At 44.4% G+C, this 24,093-nt stretch overlaps 1 protein-coding gene across 1 annotated transcript in view; it reads right to left on the bottom strand.

The window, feature by feature from the left end:
- The window catches only part of Ncapd3 (non-SMC condensin II complex, subunit D3), a 69,251-nt gene that overhangs the window by 26,468 nt on the left and 18,690 nt on the right, over positions 1–24,093 (bottom strand). Inside the window, exons 10-21 of the mRNA NM_001034000.1 lie at positions 23,838–23,910; positions 22,066–22,191; positions 21,680–21,932; positions 21,207–21,260; positions 20,908–20,979; positions 13,853–13,926; positions 13,258–13,392; positions 11,369–11,589; positions 5,419–5,610; positions 4,981–5,078; positions 4,756–4,871; positions 582–689 (exon numbers count right to left, since the gene is read on the bottom strand). Coding sequence (NP_001029172.1) covers positions 582–689; positions 4,756–4,871; positions 4,981–5,078; positions 5,419–5,610; positions 11,369–11,589; positions 13,258–13,392; positions 13,853–13,926; positions 20,908–20,979; positions 21,207–21,260; positions 21,680–21,932; positions 22,066–22,191; positions 23,838–23,910 — 1,522 coding nt within the window. The remainder of the gene's footprint in view (positions 1–581; positions 690–4,755; positions 4,872–4,980; positions 5,079–5,418; positions 5,611–11,368; positions 11,590–13,257; positions 13,393–13,852; positions 13,927–20,907; positions 20,980–21,206; positions 21,261–21,679; positions 21,933–22,065; positions 22,192–23,837; positions 23,911–24,093) is intronic.

Below are 24,093 nucleotides of genomic sequence, written 5' to 3'. Positions count from 1 at the left end.
ACCCCGAGATTATGTTGTTTACTAGGAAAACCTGTTTCTAGCTGTGGTGTGGCTCAGTCCTTAGCACACACCTTTAATTCCTCTGGCTGGAGTACAGACAGGACCTTTGTACATATCTTTAATTCCAAACACTGAAGGAAAAGTTAGAAGGTAAAACTCTTTTTGAGTCAGAGTTCAGAAAGAACAAGAAAGGGTTAGCTTCTTCAGCAGCAAGTCTCAGAGGCTGAAAACATTCTAGATTACATTGTACGGAGCCTAGAAGCTTCCAGGACTAGGCCTAGGTTAGCAGACAAAGGTAGTAAGCCTTGGAGATGACAATTACAGACGAGTAGCATCCACATCAGTTTACAAAGGCCTGAGACATCAGCTCCATAGCACCTGATGTCCTCTTCTGGTTTCTATAGGTATCTACATTCACACGCATGTACCCTTGCCCCAATATAATCAAGCAAACACATAAAAAATTTTTAAAAAATCTAAAAAATAAGGTATTAAAAACCCCTTTCCTGTCAACAGTATCTAAAACTTACATTACATAAAAATTCCTGCTATAAAAAGATTATGAAAAAGTAGCTGCTTACCACCAGGTCTTCATCCATGTTCCCTGTCCCGTCTTCCTTCAGAAGGATGTTAGAGAGGTGTTGCTCACAGGTGGAGAGGACATCCCCACACACCCGCTTCAGCAGTTCCTGCAAGTCACAGGTCAGCTCTGAAGGGTCTCATATAGTCAGACGACTCACCAAGTCTAGCTCTCAGAACCTCCAGGCTCTTGGAAAGCATGGAAGACCCCAGCTGGCACACCAAGGACTTCCACCTTTTCCAGCCCTGTACCACACCACAGCAACACTTATAGCAACCTGGCCAACCTGGCCTAGCGAAGCCAAATGTCGAAGGAGCACGTGCATAGCAGTTTCTTTTTATATTTGCTCGAGAAGAGCAAAGGCAGACAGGAAAATCTAGTTCTCAGGTTTATAAATCACCTTTAATGGCAGTGTTCCTCCAACAGTAGAGGAAAAATGACAATGGTAGCATACACAGGTAGAGAATAAGCTTTATAACTAACACGTTACTTTTAAAGCTGTACAATAAGAACTGATTTGAGTTAGGTATGGCGATCCCAGCACTTAGTAGGTGGAAGTGAAAAGATTCTCTGTTCTGGCTTGATTTAGGCAAATTGAGACCTTCAAGACAGTGTGGCTACCTAGCTAGACACTGTCTTAGCCACACATTCCCAGGAATGCCTCTTCCACAAAGGGCAGACAAGAGGATCATTCAAGCTTGCTAGCATCCAGTGTAGCTGAGGTTAAACCCCAAGTTCAGGGGAGAGACCCTGTCCAAAAATGTAGAAGACACCCAGCCATCCTCTTCTGGAGACAGTCAGATGGAGAAGGACAGACACACAGACACACACACGGCAGTTGTTATTCTTCTGTAATATATTAGGTAGTGTCTCTTAATGATTACAGAAAGTTCCAGAGGGTTCTTGACATTCACAACATATAACGGCACTTCTGTGCCCAAGAGCATTCTTAAAACTCAGAATTGTCATACGTCGTTTTCTCTAGAAGGCCAAGTGCTTCCCCCACAGAAATGAATACTGAGATGTGTCCTTCTACTTCAGAGGTAACGGTACTGCAATGACATCATCTGACATGTATGCCAGGTGCTTTCAAAGACGACCTTAGGAGTCATCCAGTGCGTGTGGCACTGGAGCAATGCACTGCCACATCAGAACTTGCCAAACAGTAGGAAACCACTTCCACAGGAAACTATAATCTGGCTTAGCCTAGCATTTTCCAAAATCACTATGTTTATCACTCTTTGTTTTGTTTTTTTTTCAAGACAGGATTTCTCTGTGCTCTGGCTGTCCTGGAACTTGGTTTGCAGACCAGGCTGGCCTTGAACTCAGAGGTATGAGTTCTGCCTGTTTCCCTAGTGCTGGGAATAAAGGTATGCCCTACCACGGCCCTGTATGTGTTTATTACTCAAAAATAATACACCTATGATTTTTAATAGATTACCCAACCTAACCATCACTTGTTGGCCAAGAGAGCTCCTGAAATCAGAAGGCCTTAATCCTGAGGGAAGAGATGAAGGTTGACAGTTTCAAAGCTTAAGACAAAAACCTGGATGATCTGAAGTAATGACTAAGAGCTGCAGAACCTGGGAATGCTGTCAAGGCTAAACAATTCAGGGACCCTCACTGCACAACAGCTCGGATCAGGCTGTGCACCAGCATCCTGTGAGCATCTGAAGACCAAGACAGGAGCCAGGCAAGGCAGGGCCCTTCGTTTTAGGCACACTTAAGCGCTGGAGGTTGGTCTGGTGCTGCTGTGTATTCAAATGGTAAATCCTGGCCCCTAAGATCTGGTTGCCCCCTCGCCCCAAGCAGATCCTCACGAACAGCAAGTGATGCTATGTAAACCGTGGTCCTCAACCTAAAACTATTGGTTAATAGTAATAGTAGGTGGCTACTGCCGGTTACTGGGAAGAGAAGAAAAGGCGGAGTTTCAGTTACTGGGCTAGGGGTCTAGGGTCCCAGGTAGGGACCATGAGGAGGAAGGAGACAGGAGAAGAAAGAGAAAAGAGAGTGAAGGAGAAAGAAGATGGAGAGAACAGGAGGTCTCCATTTGATGTGATGGACCAGGAACATGCCCGAGTGAAATGCCCCACTGCTCAGCACAGACTGTGGGAGAAGAAGTAACCTGGGCCAGATTTAAACAGCAAGTTCTTTGGCAACGCAGCTGGGGAGTAGACAGTCTAGTGATTAGAAAAATAGATTTAGGGGTAACTCCCAGTAACTGTGCAAGGGCTGTTTAAACAATCTATAGGACTGTACTTTGGTTATTGGGGGCGGAGCTGACTGGGTAGCATTAATAACTAATAGAGTTTCTTAAACTGCACTTACACTTCAGGAAGTTTTCTCCAGGTGGCCAAATCTGCTCTCGTACAATATCCAAGCACTTGTATATATGAGACATCTCTGTATACCAAATAAACTCAACTGTTTGCTGTGAAAGCCTTCATATACATGCATTCACACAGGCAGGCTGTCTCAGGTACCTTCTTCTGTGCTAGACCCTCCACCGGGCCCTCAGTTACATCATTTGCTTCACAATCCCCTCATCTAATTGTCTTCTACATAAAGTCCATCTGTTAACCTGCTTCCGAAGAGACAGCAGAGAAAATGGCACCTTAAGTTCACATAGAACAAGGAGCTCTAGATACTTCCTTTCCCCATTAATACACTGCAAGCTCTCCTCAAGAGTTTATTGACCTTAACAACCTTACAGATGCGCAAAATGACCAAGGCCTAAGTATATACTACTGTTGAGCAGTATATTGATCATCTACACTGAATCATTTTTCATTTTAGTAAAATATAGAATGCTTAGTTACAAAGGAAAAAGAGGAGTGTGTTTATATGGACTTAAGTTCCCTAGGATGCCAGAAAAATCTCCAGGCCTTATTCTACTAATGCCTGACAAGGGAGATGTTAGCAGGGAAAAAAAAAGAGTGCTTGTTTTCTTACCACGATCAAGTTTTCAAACTTTAGGCCCCCGTTTCTAAACCTGAAGATGTTTTGACTTCTCCCAGTCTGCAATAACAACATAACCAAACGGCCTGACGACTGTGGGCATTTGCAGGCAGAGCCTGGGGCAGAGATGCCTTTTCCTAGCAAGCGCTGATGGTGAGCAAGGCACACAGGGACTGGAGACCTTCCTTCTAACCCCATCAATAGTGCACTGTGCTACTGCCCCTCACAACTGCCACCAAGCAACACAGTATCAGCTGTATTGCATTTTTTATTCTACTCCAATCAATCTAATGGCCTCCATGGTCACCCTCACACACATGACATTCGCTCACATACACACAGAAACAGGAAAATTAAAAATTAAAAACAAAAGAGTGGATCTCATGATAAAAGCAGAAAGCAGTGATAAAATAATTTTTTTTAAGAAATACGGATATGAGGGCTGGAGGGATGGCTCAACAGTTCGGGGCACTGGGGCACTGGCTACTCTTCCAGAGGACCTAGGTTCAATTCCCAGGAACCATGTGGTGGCTTGTAACTGTCAACTGCTTCTGTTCTGGGGGATCCAACATGCCCATACAGACATGTAGGCAAAATACCAGTGCATATAGAATAAAAATAACTTACAAAGGGATATGGCTGTCGCAATGGCTCAGGAGGTAAAGGTTCTTGCTGCCTAGCCTGAGAATCCTAGTTGAACCCCATATTCACCTGGTGGAAGGACAGAACTGACTCCTATAAGCTGTCCTCTGACCTTCACATGTGTGCTGTCACAGTCACATTACTACAGAAAACTTACCATAAAATACTGACAGGAGATATTTTCTGTAGGGGTCAAAGTAACTGTCTCACACAACGCATGCATTTGGGCTTGTATGAAAATTACTACAATTTTGCTCTTGGAATGTCTAGGCTATCATTTACTAAAAGACAACCTTGCTGATTTGTTACCAGAAAGATAAACACCAATCAGGAGGTCCACATTACTCAAAGACACTTGTACCGGGAGCCAAAGTGAGGGTGGTGTGTAAGGGAGCCGTGCTGTCAGCAGTCAGCTCTAAGCAACGTCAGTTGCTAGACACGCAGGCACTGAGCTTTAGGAGGAGCTGCCAGACACTACATCCAGGCCCTCTAGTCAAAGAGAACACCTCTCAGATGTCAAATGGAGTACACACTTGAGAAGAAGTTGGAAACACACGAAGGGTGTGTGGCCATACCTGCTCTTCCCGCAGTGTCTTTGCAGATGCTCTGCAAAGCCCTTGTAATGTGTCAACGGACAAACTGATCAGCTCTAGAGACCACTGAAATCCATTCAGCTTGGCCTTGATCACACCTAAGAAAAGTAAAAAACTTGAAATGGAACTGCTTAGAAAACCATGCAGAGCTATAAAAACAGCTGCAGAAAAGGGCAAGGCCTCTTCAAGATAGTCTGTTAGACTCACCAGTTATCTTGTCCTGTGTGCTCTTTGGAAGATGCTTTGCAATATGCCCAATGACACACAGCATGTAGCCTAAGGTGTTTGAGTTGGGAGATTGTTCTCTAGAGAAGGGGAGGAGGAGAACACTAAATCAACCAGCACACTGCCTAAACAGCAGCAGACAACACACAGCACAAGCAAACAACAACGAAAACCCCAAACCCCAAATACAAACAAACTACGACAGAACCCATCTCCTCTGGCTGGCTAGTATTAGAAGTCAGTAGTTTTAACATGGCTTAACCATGAGGTCTGAGAACATCAAGACGCTTAATGACCGTTGACAAAGGTCCTGCTTAAATGGGATTCCTGTTTTTCAAGCTCATTCTTAAGCCAGAATCTAAAGCGACAGCTATGAAGTAGGCCAGAGTCTGCCAGCGGATACTCTGTAAGCATGCAAACCTGCTGAGTTTCTCCCACGACTCCATTATTTTGGTATAGTCCAGCTTGGGTGACGAGCAAGTGATCTTGGAGAGCAGCATCCAGGCTGGCGCAGAACGTTCTGTGTCAGTGTGGGATATCACACTGTTTATAAAAGTGGATGAGAATTTATCTTTCTTGGACCAGATATGAAAAGCCTTATTTAAATAGCGGCTGGAAAGAGAGAAGGGAAAGGAGAACTGTAATCAGAGATATACAGAAGTGTTCCGACCAGCCCTCACTGAAAGGGTACCACCTTCTGCATCTCCAGGACTTCTCTGGTACACAGAACATCCATGCAGCAAGTCTGGCTCTTTGATACCGGATACCAAACCAGAGGCCTTCTTAATGGCCCCTTCAGAATAAGTTGTCTCTATTCCCCACCCCCACACATAACACCCTTTACAACAACCCCTTTCAAAATTTCCACACATATAGCTTATTATAATGGGTACGTCCATGTTGACAGGAACAAAATAGAAGATAATAAATATTTAATGAGAGGCCAGAGAGAAGGGACATTATAGCATTTAAATAAGGCATAGCAAATGAGCTATGGCTGGGCATACCTTAGTAACACACAATTAAAACTGAAAATGCTTCCAATGTACAAGTCTTCATGTACTGCTCCCGTGTGTCATGTGTGTACATGCAAACTCTCGAGGTTGATGTTGAGCATCTTCCCAACCACTGTCCACCTTATTTAGTGAGCCCGGGTCTCTTACTAAACCTGGAAGTCACGGTTCACCGACACAAACTGGGCAGCAGCTCGACTGTCTGTGCAGTGCTGCCATCAGCTCACGCACCACCATGCCCATCCTTACACAAGGGAACAGGTCCTGGGGATCCAACTGCAGGTCTCCATGCTTGCAGGGCAAGCACACTACAACTGGCGTACGCACTACTGGGGCCCTTCACTGCTCTTTCTAAATCATCTCTTATTTTTTGCCATAGCATGGGATGAGACGATAAGACTCACAAGCGAATGGCACGTCATATATTTGAAAGAACACAGCAGCACAGCTGCGGGGCTAGAGAGACGGCATGTGTAAGGCCCAGGGCTCGGTCCTTGCGAAGAGGCAGGATGAAAGGATGGAAGGAGGGAAGTCGGCACAGAAGGAATAGTAACCAAAGGCAATTGTACCCTCCCTTTGTGCTCTTGTAGTAGGCTACCTACCAGGACTCACTTGACTTTGTGACGTTCCCAATAGACCAAGAGCGACCTAAGTAGAGAACGGTGTCAAGTCTGACAACTTTCCAGCATTGGAGCAGGGCACTGAAAATGTGCCCTTCAAGTGCTAACTGAGCTTCTCTTCCTCTCTACACTCCCAACACTTGTTAAGCAGCGCTGAGGCCTCCTTCCTCCTCTTCCGCTGCCCCATCTTATTCTGCCCCCATTACCTGGGACTTAAATCACTTACACGGGTCTTAGTCTCCAAGCACAAATCCATTTTCTCTATTTCATAAAACGTAAATCCCAGTCTTCTCTCCCTATTTAAGTTCATCAGCAACTTGCCCCTTGCTACTCCCCTCTCAGCAGAAGCTTCTTTGCATGTTGTATTATAATGCTGCCGTTTAATCTGGGTAGTGCAGTGGACACCATCTCACGCACCCAGGGTCGTCCTTTTGCTCCTTATTTGCTGTCAAGTCATTTCAGGGAGCTGCAGAGATGGCCCAACGGCGAATAAACCATATGGCTCTCACAGAGGATCAGAGTTTGGTTCCCAGCGCTCAGGCTGATTGGCTCACAGGTAACTGCTTCTTCAGCTTGAGGGGGATCTGAGGTCTTCTGGCCTCGATAGGCACCTTCACTCAAGTGCAAGTACCCCCAGAAGATATGCAGATGCATACAGAATTAAAAACCATCTTAAATAAAAGGTCATTTTAAAGGCCAGCTATCCTTTAAAGCACTTGCTCTCTGCTGATAAACAATATCAACATAAATCTTGAATATCATTGCTTATAGGGCTCTTTACTCCATTAGCCCCACTGTTGCTAATCGAGCTTTGTTGGGGGGGGTATGTATGTATGTATGTATGTATGTATGTATGTATGTGTCAGCGTGGGTGTGCAGACCATACAGACTATAGTTTCACATTTTAACAATTTGAAGCCTGTTTTATTTCTAACTCCTCTGACTGTTAGAGAAGTAGAACATCAGACTGACTATCTGGTTGTTGCTCATCTCCACTTTGACTTGTGACCTGCTCCTCACATCCCCTATTTTCTGAGGGAGAAGTATTAAAGAAGGCAGATGACCATCCTTTGTTGTGGGCTCCAGTTCTCCAGCCTGTCCTTCCTGTGGTTTTTGTGGTATCATCTTCGTCTGGCTTCTGAGTTGCTCGTACACATCTGTGTAACTGATAAAGAACAGAATCCACTATTCCCAATCCTAGAAGCTGGGCAATCTGAGGTTCAGGCTCAGTATCTGCCGAGGCCATTCTCTGCTCCATGCTGCATCCTCTGCAGGAAGCAGGCACTCAAGGAGCTCATGGCACAAACTCAGAGATGGAACGACAGCCCACTCCTGGAAGCTCTCTTTCTACAAACACTAAGTAATTCAGAAGAACACAGCCCCGGCTGCTTAACACCATCTTACAGGGCCCCACCTCGTGACCTTCTTGTATTTGCCAGTTTGTACCGAATAAACCTTATGAGGGAAGCGTCCAGCCACAGCCCTGCCGCTGAGCATTCTAGCACATATTCGCCATGCCATTATGATGCAACTGCTCGGGCCCAGTGGACAAGAAGATGCAACATTTTCCCTTTAGTAAACGTGTGATGGGCTGACCTGCGCCCTCTTAAATTTTCTATGTTAAAGGACACAACATTGTCATCTCTGAATGTGACTGCATTTGGAGATAGTGCCTACAAAAGTCACCAACAGAGTCAAAAGGAGGCCACTGCTTGAGAAAATGTGACAGATGTCCTTACAAGAGGGGCTTAGACTCTACAGATTCTAGGAACATACGGTACAGAGAAAAGACTCTAGGCTACAGCAAGACAAGGCTGTCTGCCGGCTAAGAAGAGGCCAGAGAAAGCATAGAACCTTAGCCTGCGATTGCCAGCCCCCAGAACCCCGAGAAGTAAATTTCTACTCCTGAAGACATGCAGACGGTGATGTGCTGTCATACTAAACCTAACAACATGAGGACTATACTCACTGGTTTCAGTTAACATTTCTGAAAAAAAAAATGCTAAGGACTGTGTCTCTTTTTATGAGAGCAGTTGTCTTACTAGGGTTTCTGATGCTGCAGTGAAAGGGCATGACTAGACGTGAGTTGGGGATGAGGGTTTACTTGATTTACACTTCCACAACTTCCACACTGCAGTCCATCATTGCAGGAAGCCAGGACAGAAACTCAAACAGGGCAGGAACATGGAGGCAGGAGCCGGTGCAGAGGCCATGGAGGGGTGCTGCTTGCTCCTCATGGCTTGCTCAGCCTGCTTTCTTACAGCACCCAGAACCCCCAGCCCAGTCATGGCACTACCAACCATGGGGTGGGCCCTCCCCCAATGACTAATTAAGAAAAACGCCCTATAGCTGGAACTTATGGAGGCATTCTCTCAACTGAGGTTCCTCCTTTTGAATGTGTCAAGCTTGTGTCAGGTTGACAATACAGTGTTATATTCTATCCTTCTGTGGCAACACACACTTTTTTTTTTTTTTTTTTTTTTTTTTTTTTGGAGCTGGGGACCGAACCCAGGGCCTTGAGCTTGCTAGGCAAGCGCTCTACCACTGAGCTAAATCCCCAACCCCTCAACACACACTTTTGAGAGAAGGCTGTGACAACCGATTCAGTGAGTCTAGGGTGGGTGGCTGGTGGGGCAGGCTGCAGGCTGTGCCAGAGCAACAGCACCCTCCTCTCTGGCAGTTATTTTTATTCATTCTGAAATCAGATGGCTGTGTGTTTGAAAACATTAAGAAACCGGACTGAAATGAAGCTGTAAATATTCTGTACACATAAGCATTTGTCCTTGAAGAGTAGGCATTTAGGGGCCCTCATGTCCTACCAAGCATTAGAGAAGGCACATCACAGGATACTTAGAAGGTAATGTATGGAGACATGCATTATAATAAGAAAGCATGGAATACCAATGAGTCCAATGTTTAGGAAGTTAAATAACTAAATGTAAGAAAAGTGGGCATTCCTGGGGACCTAAGACTAGGTGACAGTTACACATCAACTTGACAGTCTAGCATCACCTATGAGGCAAGACTCCAGGCTTCCCTATGAGGGATTAGTTTATGGTCAGCATCTGAGAGCATCTGTGAGAGATTATCCAGACCGCCTTACTTGATATGGGGAAGACAGGAACATTTCGTGGGTGAGATCCTGAAAGGCATTCAGTGGAGACAGAGCTCTGAGCTGGCATTCGTTGCTCTCTGCTTTTTACTGTGGCCCCCTCATATAATGTGCATCAGTAAGCCAAGGTAAACCATTTCCTCCTTAAGACTCTTGTCAGGGAATTTTATTACAGCAACAGAGAAAGAAGCTAAGACAGTAACAGTGAGAAAGCAGATACTGCTGTGGAATATCCCTCCCTTAAAGGAACATCAGCCGGAGTGTAGATGGGACTGAGAAAATGCTGACTAGATAACCACATTTTTAGTGGTAAAGTGTTAATGCCAAAGGGTTGAAAATATCAAGTAACCCATAAGCTGCTCGTGAAAATGAGGAAACTCAGGTTCAGAAACAAGTTATTTTTGAAAGCCACAGGGCAGAGCGTACAACAAGTGATGACCTGCTGTTGTACAATCCTTCTATAACCACGTCAAAGTCTGTCTCTTTATGACCAGAAGGTGGAAGGAGAAGAAAAAGCAGCCACTGGAGTCCACATGCAAAGCGCTCCGCGGATCTGCAGGTGAGATGCCACAGACCCTAGCTCCTCGGCACAACGTCCACTACACAGAACACAACTTGCTCCAACAGACACAAGCAGAGAGCCACTTAACCTGCTAGTCCAATAACATGAACGAAAATGCAGGTTGGAAGTGGTGGTGCATGCCTTTAGTCCCAGCACTTGGGAGGCAGGGGCAGGGGCAGGGCCAGGGGCAGGGGCAGGGCCAGGGGCAGGGCCAGGGGCAGGGGCAGGGCCAGGGGCAGGGGCAGGGGCAGGGGCAGGGGCAGGGGCAGGGGGAGGGGCAGGGGCAGGGCCAGGGGGAGGGGCAGGGGCCAGGGGCAGGGGGAGGGGCAGGGGCCAGGGGCAGGGGCAGGGGCAGGGGCAGGGGCAGAGGCAGAGGCAGGGGCAGGGGCAGAGGCATAGAGAGGCAGAGGCGCAGAGAGGCAGATGGAGCTCTTGAGTTTGAAGACAGCCTGGTCTACAGGGGAAAATCCAGGACACCTAGGGCTACACAGAGAAACCTGCCTTGAAAAACAACAACAACAACAACAAAAAAACCCAAAAACCAAAAAACCAAATCCAAATCAAACAAAGATCAAATGAAGATGTAACCTTCGTAATAGCAGGTAGTGGGGGCATAGATGCCCCAATGCCACGCACACCATGTTCAGGTCCACAGTGCCAGCCTAAAACTGCAAAGGAGCTGGAAGGAGACCCATCAGGACAGTGCTAAGACGTGAAGAGTATCAAGACAACGGTGAGCACACAGGGTCTTCAAATATACTAACAATCTGGTCAACTGATCTTTAGATAACAATAGAAAAAATTATTATTAAAACATCATATGGGGAGCAGAGAGGTGACTCAGTGGGTAGCATCACTGGCTGCTCTCACAGAGGGCCCACATCTGGTTACCCTACCCATATGACGGCTCAGAAAACATACATGACTCCAATTCCAGGGGATCTGATGCCACCTTGTGGCCTCCACAGGTATTGATGAAACCTTCATAGACACAAAACACAACACAACAAAGGCGGCAGCTGGCCTTCTATAAGACATTTGAGGGACAGAGTTACTAGAGTACCTCAGATCTTGGCTTTCTACGGTGAGGAGAGCAAGTAGGGCCCAGGCGAGCACCTGACTCCTGTCCTCGCTGTGAAACTTCCTATGGTGCTTAATGTTCTGCAGCAGGAGCTGGTCCAGGCACTCCAAGGCCTTCTCTTGCACTGTGCTCTCATAGTCCATCACCACAGGGATGACACCCATCAGCCAGGCCTTCTGCACTGGGACACAAGTAGGCTTGGCCTAAGGTTAAAAACATACCAGGAGACCTGACATTAATGCAGATCTAGACTCAAGCCAATAAAGTTTCAGTCAGCATTAAAAAAGACGTGCTAAATATAATCACACCTACGGGGGGTAGGGAGCCCCGGGCACAATATCTGGCACTTCGCCTAAGCAAACAAATAATTGAGCTTAATTGCAAATAAAGCATAAAAACAAAACGAAAACCAAAACAACATTCAAAGACATTGAAAACCAAACGGTAACCTCCAGCTTAGGATGAATCAATATATATTAAACTTATAAATTAAAGCCATTATTTTATTATTAGTGATCAGTATTACTTTGGTTATTCAAACCCAATAACAAATGATATTTACTTCAAAAAGCAAAAATATGCGTTGCTAGGGCTGGAGATGGCTCAGCAGGTAACTGCAGGTGCGGGTACGATCTTAGACCACTAAGTTGGGCTCTCAGTACCCATGTCAGGCACCTCCCAACTCTGTTACCTCCAGATCCAGAGGCTCTGAGGTCTCTGGTCTCCACGGACACTCCATGAACGTGCGCATGCTCACATGCATGTACTGCACACACACTTAAATAATAAAAGTAAGTCTCAAAGTTATGCATTCTTTAATGCCTTCTCTGATAAAAACAGTCATCCTTTAAATAAACTCTTCTGGTAATAGTTACATATCTTAAGTGACAAAAATTAATGTAGGCCTTGTCAAATCGAGTTGACTTTAAAGTTTGTTTTGGGGGCTCAGAAGATAGTGTGATGGTTAGGGTGAGCAATGCCCCTTAGGCATTTGAACACTCTGAGCCTAGTTGTTGGCACTGTATGGAAAGGCTACAGGGTGCAGGTACAGCCTTGCTGAAGTCTTGTCCTGCTTCCAATCTGTTCTCTGCGTGTTAATATGTGACTCTTGGCTTCCAGATCATCATAACACATGCTGACAGTGGACTCTTACCCTCTGGGACTGTGAACAGAAATGAACACTCTCTCCCTTAAGTTGCATTTGGTTATGGTGTGTTGTCACAGCAACAAAAACTAACTAACGGAGACGGCTCAGAGGTTAGAGCACTTGCTGTTCTTCTAAATGGTCGGCTTCCAGTACTCCTATCGGCTGGCTCGACATCTCTGATCCCTGTGTGTACCTGAGCATGCATTCACATACTCACAGATACAGACATTAAATAAAAATTAAAATCAATTCGAAAAAGTTTTTTCTAGCTGAGATTTAAGATAAAAATCAAGAAGTGGCACGGCATTGTTCAGCATTGGTTCCTAATTGAATTTAAAATGGTAGTCATCGGCCACCTCTTTTTATACCCCGCTGATGGTGTTTAGTCCTATGGTGGGCACAGGTGAATTTCTAAATGGTTTACTTAACATTTAGCAACACGTAATTCTTGTGTACAGTTACTCCTGTCCCATTTTGGTGTTGGGGACTGAACTCAAGCACTTTGTGCATACAAGGTACATGCTTAGCAGAAAAAATCCACAATTTTTTTTTTTTGGGGGATGGGGTATACCATAGACCAAGGTGGCCTCAACATCACAGTAATCCCCCTGCCTCAGCCTTATGAATGTTACAACTAACAAGGTTCACCATTAAAGCCAACTCAGAACTGCTTTTGCTGTAAAACACTGAGCATTCTATACACACACAGTGTGATGCTCCTCACCATGACAAGTTCTGTAAGAGACTGTAGGGCTTGCTTCCGCACAGATATGGCAGGGTCTCGACAGTGGTCCTGCAGGATCAACAGGTCCTCCTCCATGCTCAAGATGTCACAGTGTTTCAAAATACTCATTAACACCTGCAAGGTACAAAGCGGAGTAGTGTGCACAGGGCGTAAACACAGGAGTGGCCACAGACAAGACACACTTCCAGGTCACGGTGCTACTCCCCCACAGTATCACCTTTTGACAGACTCGAGGGAAAACTGAACACTACAACCAACTTCACGAACCTACTGAAATTCATCCGTGGTCTCCTACTTCAGACGAACACGTATAAAAGGTGGTTTGTTTTGTCTACGGTTGCCCTGGGTGAGTCAGAACTCACTCTGTGGATTAGGCTGGCCTCCTGAGGGCGAGCATTATGGGCACGTACCGCTACACCCCACAAAAGCTGTGTGTCTTGAAAAGCCAAGTAAATTTGAAAGCTTAAAAACCAGCGAGTTCTTTTAGTTCTATAGCTTTTAAATGGCAGCACCAAGGCCAAGTACGAGAAGCAGGCTAAGTGAGGGTGGCATTTCCGAGTTTTCATGCTCCCACCTGGAGTGCAGACTTCCTAACGTTGATCTTCTCATCTTTGGTTCTTTTTCTCAGCATTGTCATGAAGCGTCTCTCTGTGGACCAACACCGAAGAGTCACTGTCCTGAGAGACCAGGCACAACCCAACATGTCCCAGCACTGAGGACACAGGGCTGGCCAAGAGACTCCCTAGTGTCTCTAAGCCCGAAGAAAGGAGAGGATGGAAAAGTCGTGAAAATAGGTAAAACTTATCATGACCCAGAGGCCTTTTAAAGATCTGATCAATTTTCTCCTTGAGAAGCCTCTGGGATTACTAAACACCCAAAAGAGATGGTCTCTATAGAGTATGTCTTAACGTAAATTAAACTTAAAGTGAGAATTGTAAGAACATTTAGTAACTCATTAAATAAGTGTAGCTGGGCAGATGACTTTGTGTGTACGTAGGCTGAAATCTTGCTTTGAGTTCCTAAAACCCATGTAAAGAAAGGGGTAGGTAGGGCTCCAAAGTTGTCTGCTCACCTCCACACGTGCACCACGGCAGGCCTATCTACTCCCTCCATTACACAGACACACAACAACAACACTTTAAAAATCAGATAAATAAGAGTATACTATCAATAACGTGTTTTAAAAACAGCTCTGTTTTCTAGAAGACAACAGCAGGCAGTGCTGGTGCACATTTTTGTACTCTGATGCTTGGCTTGGTGGACAGCTGCTCACCAGTCATCTGGAATAATGGCTACACAGTACGGGACCTCTGGGAAATGTCAATTTACCTGTGAGAAGATCAAGGTAAGGGAAGTAGATGATACCTTGATAATAATATGAACATGGTTTTTGAATCAAAGATCCTTGAAAGGCTTAGCAAACCCCTCAGATGTTTTCAAACCAAAGATAGAAATGGTTTAGATAAAAATGGAGAAAATTCAGTGAAGTCCAGGTAGTATTTTGAAAATAGCCAAAAAAATTAACAAAGGTAACAAGCTTTAACTAGACTCTCCAAAAAAAAAAAAAGTATTAAAATTGTTTAAACAATTTTAAACATGCACCGGTATGAGATTACTATCAGTTTACAGAGCACAGAGGGATATAGAAGCAATTTTTTTTGCCAATGAATTTTTAGTGAAATGAGCAAGTGCTCAGAAGACTGGTAATCAAAGGTGATTTAACAAAAGGAAGAAAATGGCGACCAAGATGCCTATAAATATAAAGAAACTCAATGGTTGTAAAAGAACTTTACACCATATGTACAAAAGCCAAAGACTATAGGGTTTACTAGGAATTCTACCAAACGATGACACACAAGTGACAATCCTTTGTCACCTCAAACAAAAGGTAGAAAAGAAGAATATACTTTCCTAATAATATTGGGCTAATATCACCATGACAGCAAAACCAGACACCTCAACAAAATGAACCCTTAGAAGTACAAACAGCAACGATCTCAGCAAAACACCAGTAAGTTGAACTCAGCAAGATTAAAAAAGATTATACCATGTCTGCTACTTATCTCAGGAATTAAAGGTTGATTCTAATGTGAAAAACCAATGAATGAAATACCACAGCATCAGAAGAAAGGAAAACCACACAGTCATCCTTTTAAATGAAGAAAACGGTTTGCAATGTTGAGAAGTAAAACATTCAGGGGGGAAAAAACATTCAGCAAATCTGGACCAGAAGGCAACTTCCTCCCAATGATAAAGGCTGTCCTGAGACGCTAACAGCTGAGATTCTGCTTGGTGAAGAATACTGTGATGACTATTGCTGGTTGTCAACCTGACTACATGTGGGATGAACTACAACCCAGAAATGGAGGCACACCTTCTGCTAGAAGCCTATATAAGGACAATGGAAGAAGGAAGCTTCTGTTCTTTGCCTGTTTGCTCTTTCCTTGCTAGCACATCTACTCCTTCACTGGCATTGCAGCCTAGTTGTTCAGGATTCCAGCATATAGAGGACCAGCAGAGACACAGTGGGACTGAGCAACTACTAGCTTCTTGGACTTTCCATTGTTAGGTTAGATGGGCTGCAGCCTAGAAGTCACTCCGATGAATTCGGTTTTACATATGTGTGTTTGTTTGTATGTATATGTGTATGTTTGTGTATGTATGTACATCTCAATCTTAGAGAGAGATTGAGAGACTATATTCCATAAATTCTGTGACTCCAAAGAACCTTACCTAATACATATACTAAAAACCCTACCTATTTAAAAACAAATGTACAACTCAAGACTCCATCTAGTCAACACTGTACTAGAGGGTCTGGCTGTAGCAACTACTAGGTAAGAAAAATAAATGAATAGTCTCTATTTGTGGGAGACTTAACCTCTACAGAAAATCCCAAGAATTCCACAAAACAAACAAAAACAAAAGCTGTGAGTTTCGTCAATGTCTTAGTCGCTCTGCTACAGTGTGGAGACGACTGGGGATTGCGTGGGTGTAGCTTATTATCATCCTGGCAGGAAGCACAAGGACCTTCAGGCAGGCATGAGAGCGGCAGCTGAGAGCTGCTCATCCTGACGCTTAGCCAGAGAGAGTAAGCCTGGCATGTGCTTCTGAAACCCCAGAGCCCCAGCCCCAGTGACACACTTCTTCCAACAAGGACACACCTTCTAGTCCTTCTCAAATAGTGTCACTCACTGGTGATTGATTACTCATTCAAACCTATGCATTTGAATCTAAGAGAGACCACATACAGAACATCACAGTCTTTTTTTTGGGGGGGGGGGCATAAGTTTGAAAAGGTGGCTCCAAAATTCCTATGTAACACAAAGGATTCCAGCAGGCCAAAAAGTTTTGAAAAAGTAGCAAATACAGAAAATTCCTACTTCCTGATGTCTAAAGCCTACTGATGAAATCCAGAATATGTCACTCTTAAAATATTGTTCTCTGACAAAAAATTATTTTTGAATGGAAAACAATTAAACAGTGCAGACAGGGAAAAGCTTTGTATCTCCACTTTCTTCCCAAAGGCCTGAAACAAATTCTCTGCCCAAAAGAAAAGTCCTTACTAGCCAAATGAAGAACAATGAAGGGGTCGGGTCTCTGAACAAAATCTCAGTCTATTAGACACCTACACATTACCTTCTAATTTTTGGAAGCCTAAAGCTGCTTGTCCATACCATCATTTTTCAACATATTTACAGTTTTCTGTTGAAGACACCATGAAAGTCTAAGCCCCTTTGTGGGCTACATTGAGGTGTCTCTCCCTTGATCTGCACCACACAAGCCAGTAAACCTGATTTTCTTATCAAACTGTTGCTTGTTTGTAAGAGTTTGAGCCAATTAACAACTCAGGAAGGTTGAGGGGGGAAAAAGATTATTCTGGAAAGATTTGCTTAATTCATCCGAGGGACAGGCTGGAACTGAGCTCCGCCGGGCTTGTGTGCCCCATTTAAAGTCCACATGTGAGGTGGGCAATAAACTGTTACAGATGAGTTGGTGTTAGCTGGGGTTAGCAGCTTTCCAGGATCACGTTTTCTGAAGTCTTCTGCTTAGTTGAAGCATGGTCTCTCATTCATGGCGTTCAGTCAGATACTACACACACACACACACACACACACACACACACACACACACACCCACCCACCCACCAACCAATATAAAAAACCAAAACCAAACCCTTTGTTTCAGAATACTCCTATTCTACCATGCCTGTTGTTAGCATCATGGGCATGGAAGGTAGTATTTGGTTTCTACTTTATTTGTGAATTAATTCACTAGTACCTATTGCTGTTACTATCGTCTGGCTAAACACTTTGACTACATTGCATAAAATTTCCTGTTACTGAGCTCCTTTCCCAGCCGGAGCAAGAAAACACCTAGCTCCATACCCAAGTGGCCCGTGTTTGGACATCAGTGATAACCTGAAGGAGATGGGAGAGAAAAGCTCGAGCTTAGGATACAAGTGGACATGGGTGGAGGGAGGGAAGGACTGACATTGGTCTGCCCCTACAGCAACAGCAGAGGGAAACAAGAGTACTATCCATCACACTCATAAGGGGATGCCGCATAGCATGCTCTCATGCCCATACACTACTGACAAGACTAAGAGTAGTTAGAGAGGAAGTGCCCAGTGGAGTTGGCACATCTGCCTCATCTGCGAGACTCCATTCCTAAGAAAGCAGAGTCCTCAAGCTGTGGCATAACTGACCAGGCTCTATCGGAATACCAATGCCCAGCAGAGAAAGAAGTAGCAGACTATCCTACTGATCCCAACTGGAAATACATTTGCCACTTCACCAAAATATGATATCCTGGGGTCAAAATAATGAGAAGGGTTGTACTGGTTATAGCCTCTATTGTTGTGAGAGAACACCTTGACAAGCAACTTGGGGCTAAGAGGCTTTGCTTCAGTTTATAAGTCTCAGGTCACACTTCCTCCCTGGGAGAAGTCAGAGCAGAAACTCAAGGAAGGAACCTGAAGGCAGGAATTGAAGCTGAGGCCACAGAGGAATGCTGCTGACTAGCTTGCTTCTCATGGCTTGCCCAGGACCATCAGATCAGGAGTGGCAGAGACCACAGTGAGTAGGGCTCTCCCACTCCAAAAATCAATCAACAAAGTGTCCCATGACCTTACCCAAAGGCCAATCTGGTGGGTGCACTTCTCACTTGAGGATCCCCTTTCCTAAACAGCACTGTCTTGGGTCAGGTTGTCATAAAACTAGCCAGCACTAGGGTGCTCTCTAAAGAGGCTCTCAACAAAAGTGGAAGGCATGTCCATCCTCCAGATGCATAAATCTCAACAGAGAAGTACAGGTGATATGAAAAACAAAAGCCGTGGTGGCGCACACCTTTAATCCCAGAGCCCAGGAGGCAGAGGCAGGCTGATCTCTATGAGTTCAAGGCCAGCCTGGTCAACAGAATGAGGTCTAGGACAGTCAGAGACACACGAAGAAACCCTATCTCAAAAAAGTAAACCAAGAAACCAACCAAAAGCCAAAGCAGCACGACAGCTCCAAAAGTTCACAGTTCTGTAGAAACTGACTCCAAGATAACGAGGTAGGTGAGAGGTCAGATAAAGAATTCCAAAGAATGATTTTTAAAAAGAAATTCAGAAAAAATAAAAAAATAACTGGACAGATTAAAAATGCAGTTTATAAATAAGTTAAACAACAACAACAACAACAACAACAACAAAAACAACAACCCGATTCTTGGCAATAAAAAAATTCAGTAAGTGAAAGGGAAAGGTAGTAGAACTCCTTACCACCTAAGCAAAAGTATTGCAAGGATCGAAGCCAAGGTGGATGAATCAAATCATCCCAACAGCAATACAGGGAAAACAAATATGAGCAGAGCATGAATAAAGTATAAGGCAGAATTAAAACGACAAAATAACATTAATATAGAAGGTAGCATGGAGAGATGGTTTAAAGGCAAAAAACAAAACAAAACAAAAAAACCAAACAACAGCAACAAAAACCCCCCAAACCCTGCTGAATTTAATAAGAACTTTCCCTAATCTTGGGAAGAACAGGACACAGATATGAAAAAGAAAGCATTTGCACCCAAGCCAAGAAGACTAGGTAAAAACTGAAGAGTACAGAACAAAGAGAGAATATGAGATCCACGAGAAGCATCAACTCTTATGAAGGTAAACCCACCAAAGAAAGAACAAAACCAGACAAAACCCTGGCAAACCACAGAAGAAAAACAGCTTCGAGAGCATGGGGTCAAACACGGTAGAGACGAGGACTAAGCAAACAAGATTAGGAAAGAAGCATTATGAGACTAACAAAAGATAAGAACTACTAATCTGCTTCCAATAGTAACCTTGAATGGAGATGGTCTTAATTCTTTAATTAGAACACACAGGCAGCGCAGGGCGGAGCAGGGCAGAGCAGGGCAGAGCAGGGCAGCGCGGCACATCCCTTTAATTCTAGCACTTGGCTGGCAGAGGCAGGCTGATCTCTGAGCTCTGAAAGCCTGGTCCACAGAGCATGTTCCAGACAACCAGAGCTACAGAGAGAAACCCTGTCTTCAAAAACCAAAACCAAAACCAACCCAAAAACCCCATAGGCTGGCTGATTTAAAACCAACAAGGGTTTGATGTCTGCAAGAAGCTGTCCTGTCCGGCAAACACATAGAAAGACTAAAGCCAAGGGTGGAAAGTGACAATCCAAGCAAACAGAACCTGGAAGCCAGCAGAAGTACCAATTCTGTTATCAGACAGAACAGACTTCAGGTCATAACTAGTCAGAAGAGATGAACACACTGATAAAAAAAAGAACATATCAAAAAGATGCAATTATGAGCAAAGACATACCATTGTATTCAATTTCATAAAAACAATCACTTCTGACATAAAGGACCGAAAGGCCCTGACAGTAAATAGAAGTGACGTCAACATCCCACAACTTCACATAAGCTGGGTATGGTGGTGTACCCGTGACTCCCAGCACTCAGGACATGGAGGATTCAGGAGTATGATGGCATCCCTGGCCATGAGAGACTCTGTCTCAAAAATATAAACGAAACAGCCAGTGCTCGCAGGGACACAGTGGGAAACGCAATGCTGGTATACTGCCAACAGAAATGACTTTTCTGGCTGGGCACGGTAGCACCAGGAGACAAAGACAGGCGAATGTTTGAGACCAGCCAAGAATACACAGTAAGACTCTGTTTTAAATATATACATAACAACAAGCAGTTCTTAATAAAATAAAACCGGGATTGTCATATGACTCAGCTGCGTCACAGGAAGGTGAGTTTTGACTGAAGGAGATCCAGCTCAGTACACAGCAGACCTGTACCCACACACCTACTGTAGCATCGTTCGCAACACCAGCGTCACACACAGACCTCAGCATCTACGATGGATAGAGAGACTGTGGTGCACACACACAGGCAGAGTCCGAGTCAACCACACAGAACAAAATGATGCCGCCTGCGAGAGATCATGTCAGGCACAATCCCCCAGACTTGGTAATCACTATCATAAGTGTTCCCACACATGGGAAATCTAAACTATAAGAAATTTATATGAACATAAAATAGCTATGCTATGAAAGTGGGACAGGCCATATTTGGGAAGAGGCAGCACGAGGGAGAGGGAAAGACAAGAGTGGGTACCTCCAGGCGGAGTCTGTTCATCACTGTCATGGGTGCTGCTTTGTACTGAGCGGCAACTTTGGCTGGTTAACACTATTAAAAAAAAAAAAGACGAAGGTCAAAGTCCATTATACATTCAATGGCACGAGCACTGCATATTACTCAGGTGATCAAGCGGACAAAACAAGGCCTAGCTTCTCCAAGGAAGAAAAGAGCAACATCAGGACAGGTGTGCAGGGGAGGTGGAGTCGTTCTAACATCAGCACGGTTTTTTTTTTTTCCCAGAGCCAATTCGGTCTTTGAAAAATACTGATGATTACCTGTCGAGGGTCTCAGTGAGGTGCCAAAGTGACTGTGTATTCCTGTCACAGTACCTGAAAGCAAGCAGACATATAAGAGAGAGATGTACCATAAATCCCATACACAGGAGCCAGTCAAAGCAGACACATTCCAAACTGCTGACAACTTTCTTTTCTTTCAGAAACGGAGTTTCCAATGGATCAGGTTTCCCCACGTTAGAGAGGGATTTGAAGTGAACATATTCAAGTTGTAGAATACATGCGTAGCTGCGTGAGGGTTAAAATCAACTAGCATGTGCACAGCGTGCACGCACGCGCGCGCGCGCGCACACACACACACACACACACACACACACACACACACACACACACACAATCCATTTGCAGTTTCTCTTTTTTTTTTCCACTGGCCACTCCTAGTGGGTAGTGACCCACAGCCTCATACATACTAGGCGAGCAAACAGGGAGTTATGTCTCTAGCCTCTTGCACTCACTGTTAATGAAGATTTCCAGTGTGTTCTCAGATGTGTTGCTAGTAGACAACTCCAAACACTGTGCAAAGCTGGACAGCGCCTTGCTGCGGACAGTAGGTGCCTTATCTAAGCAACGATCAAATATAATTTCTTGCACAAAGAATTTATGCTTTAGAAACTTCTGATGCTCCAGTAGCACAGTGTCATCCAGCAGTCTTTCGGGCAGCTCTAACAGAGCTAAAGCAACATCAAGAGTGAAGACCCGGTGTGGGATCTGGTAAGGCAGAATCAGAGGGATCCATCACTAGGAGTAAGAATCAAAGCACCAATCTCTTCCGCATTCAGACCTGGCTGTCATCAGACGTTCAAAGCCAGGACCCAAGCTTTTATTCGGACATGTCTCCTACCTTGGAACTTCGTGAATATTTGTAAAGCCAGGCAATGAATGTAGCATATTCCTTGGAGGGAAGTTTGCTAAGCAGCTGGACCAGGGACTGTGCTGCGTAGGTCCGATATTCTGCTTTATCCACCACCTGGAACAAACAAAAGAAGCTGGCCATCTGCTTGCAGAATGACTGAAGCTGATGATGTAGCCGAAAGTTAGCAGGTGTGATTAGCTTTAAACACTGGATAAATGACCAACTTCATGTTTCTTATCCCACTAAAACCTAAACTATAAGCCTTTCTGCAGAAAAACATACAAGTGCAGACTACACACCTCTACAGCAGACAGGGCTCAAAGTAAGAGTCATGTGCTTAAACAGGCCCACAGCTGTATGAATTATCAATAAAGACTTGACAGAGGAAGCTACTGAGAGCTCAGCATTTAAGAGTGTTTACTGACCTTGCAAAGGACCTCAGCAACTATATTTTAACTCATAACTGTCTGTAACCCCAGGTTCAGGAGATCCAGTAGCCTCTTCTGGTCTCCATGGGTACCAGATACACACATGTGCACATGTATACATATCAGCAAAACTCACACACAGAAAACCTTTAAGAACACAATTAGATAATTGATAGTTCTCTGTCTTTTAGGTGGTAAATACAGTATATTCTTTTTAAAGTTCTTATTCTTTATACAGAAACATAGTGAAGTACTATGAAGGAAAGAATATGATGGAATTTGCTTCTGCATGTGCGCATGTGCATTCAGGATACAGGAAGTAAACAAAACTGATGAATGATGGGAAGGTGCTCATTCACTCACCACTCTTCTCCATGCTCCTGTGCATGTTGTCTACCACTTTTCAAAACCAACAGCTTATATTTTGAAAGAACACTTTGTTATAAGTTGGGTATGGTGGTGCCTGCCTTTCATCTCTGCACTCAGAAGGCCAAGAGCAAGCAAATCAGGACTCAAGCCTACCTTCAGTTATACTGCAAGACCCTGCCTGAAAACACCCACCAAACCAACCAACCAACCAACAACCAACCAATCACCAACATCCAACCAACCAACTAACCAACCAACCAACCAACAACCAACCAACTAACCAACCAACCAACATCCAACCAACCAACCAATAACCAACCAACCAACATCCAACCAACCAACAACCAACCAATCACCAACATCCAACCAACCAACTAACCAACCAACCAACCAACCAACCAACAACCAACAACCAACCAACCAACAACCAACTAACCAACCAACCAACCAACAACCAACCAACCAACCACTAACCAACCAACCACCAACCACTAACCAACCAACCACCAACCAACCAACCAACCACCAACCAACCAATAACCAACCAACAACCAACCAATAACCAACCAACAACCAACCAACCAACAACCAACCAACCAACATCCAACCAACCAACAACCAACTAACCAACCAACCAACAACCAACCAACCAACCACCAACCAACCAACCACCAACCACTAACCAACCAACCACCAACCAACCAACCAACCACCAACCAACCAACCAATAACCAACCAACCAACCAATAACCAACCAACAACCAACCAACCAATAACCAACCAACCAATAACCAACCAACAACCAACCAACCAACAACCAACCAACCAACCAATAACCAACCAACCAACCAACCAACCAACAACCAACACCATTCCTGATTTAAGAGAGCGTCTATTTTTAAAGCTACCTTTCACGATGATACAAACTGGTTCTGAAGAACAAACACATTAAGCACACAGTACCTTGGCACAGATGTGCTGCAGTAAAGTACCAAGGATGGGGAACACACTTTCTTGTAGTTCATCCACAAGTGAGCTATTTCAAAGAGAAACACAAATCCAGTTACAATGTATCTGTGAGGACTACTCAGCAGGAACTTCCTAAAACACAATACTTGTATATTTTAGAAATCTCAAACATTCAAAACAACCTACTCATTGGTGTCAACATGGTGGCTCAGCAAGTCAAGGCATTTGGCTCGCAAGTCTTGCAAACGGT

Source organism: Rattus norvegicus, chromosome 8, assembly GCF_021556685.1.
Source record: "Rattus norvegicus strain SHRSP/BbbUtx chromosome 8, alternate assembly SHRSP_T2T, whole genome shotgun sequence".
In the NCBI taxonomy this organism is placed as follows: Eukaryota; Metazoa; Chordata; class Mammalia; order Rodentia; family Muridae; genus Rattus; species Rattus norvegicus.
The sequence above is the reverse complement of the archived record's forward strand: the minus strand, read 5'-3'. Positions and strand labels throughout refer to the sequence as shown.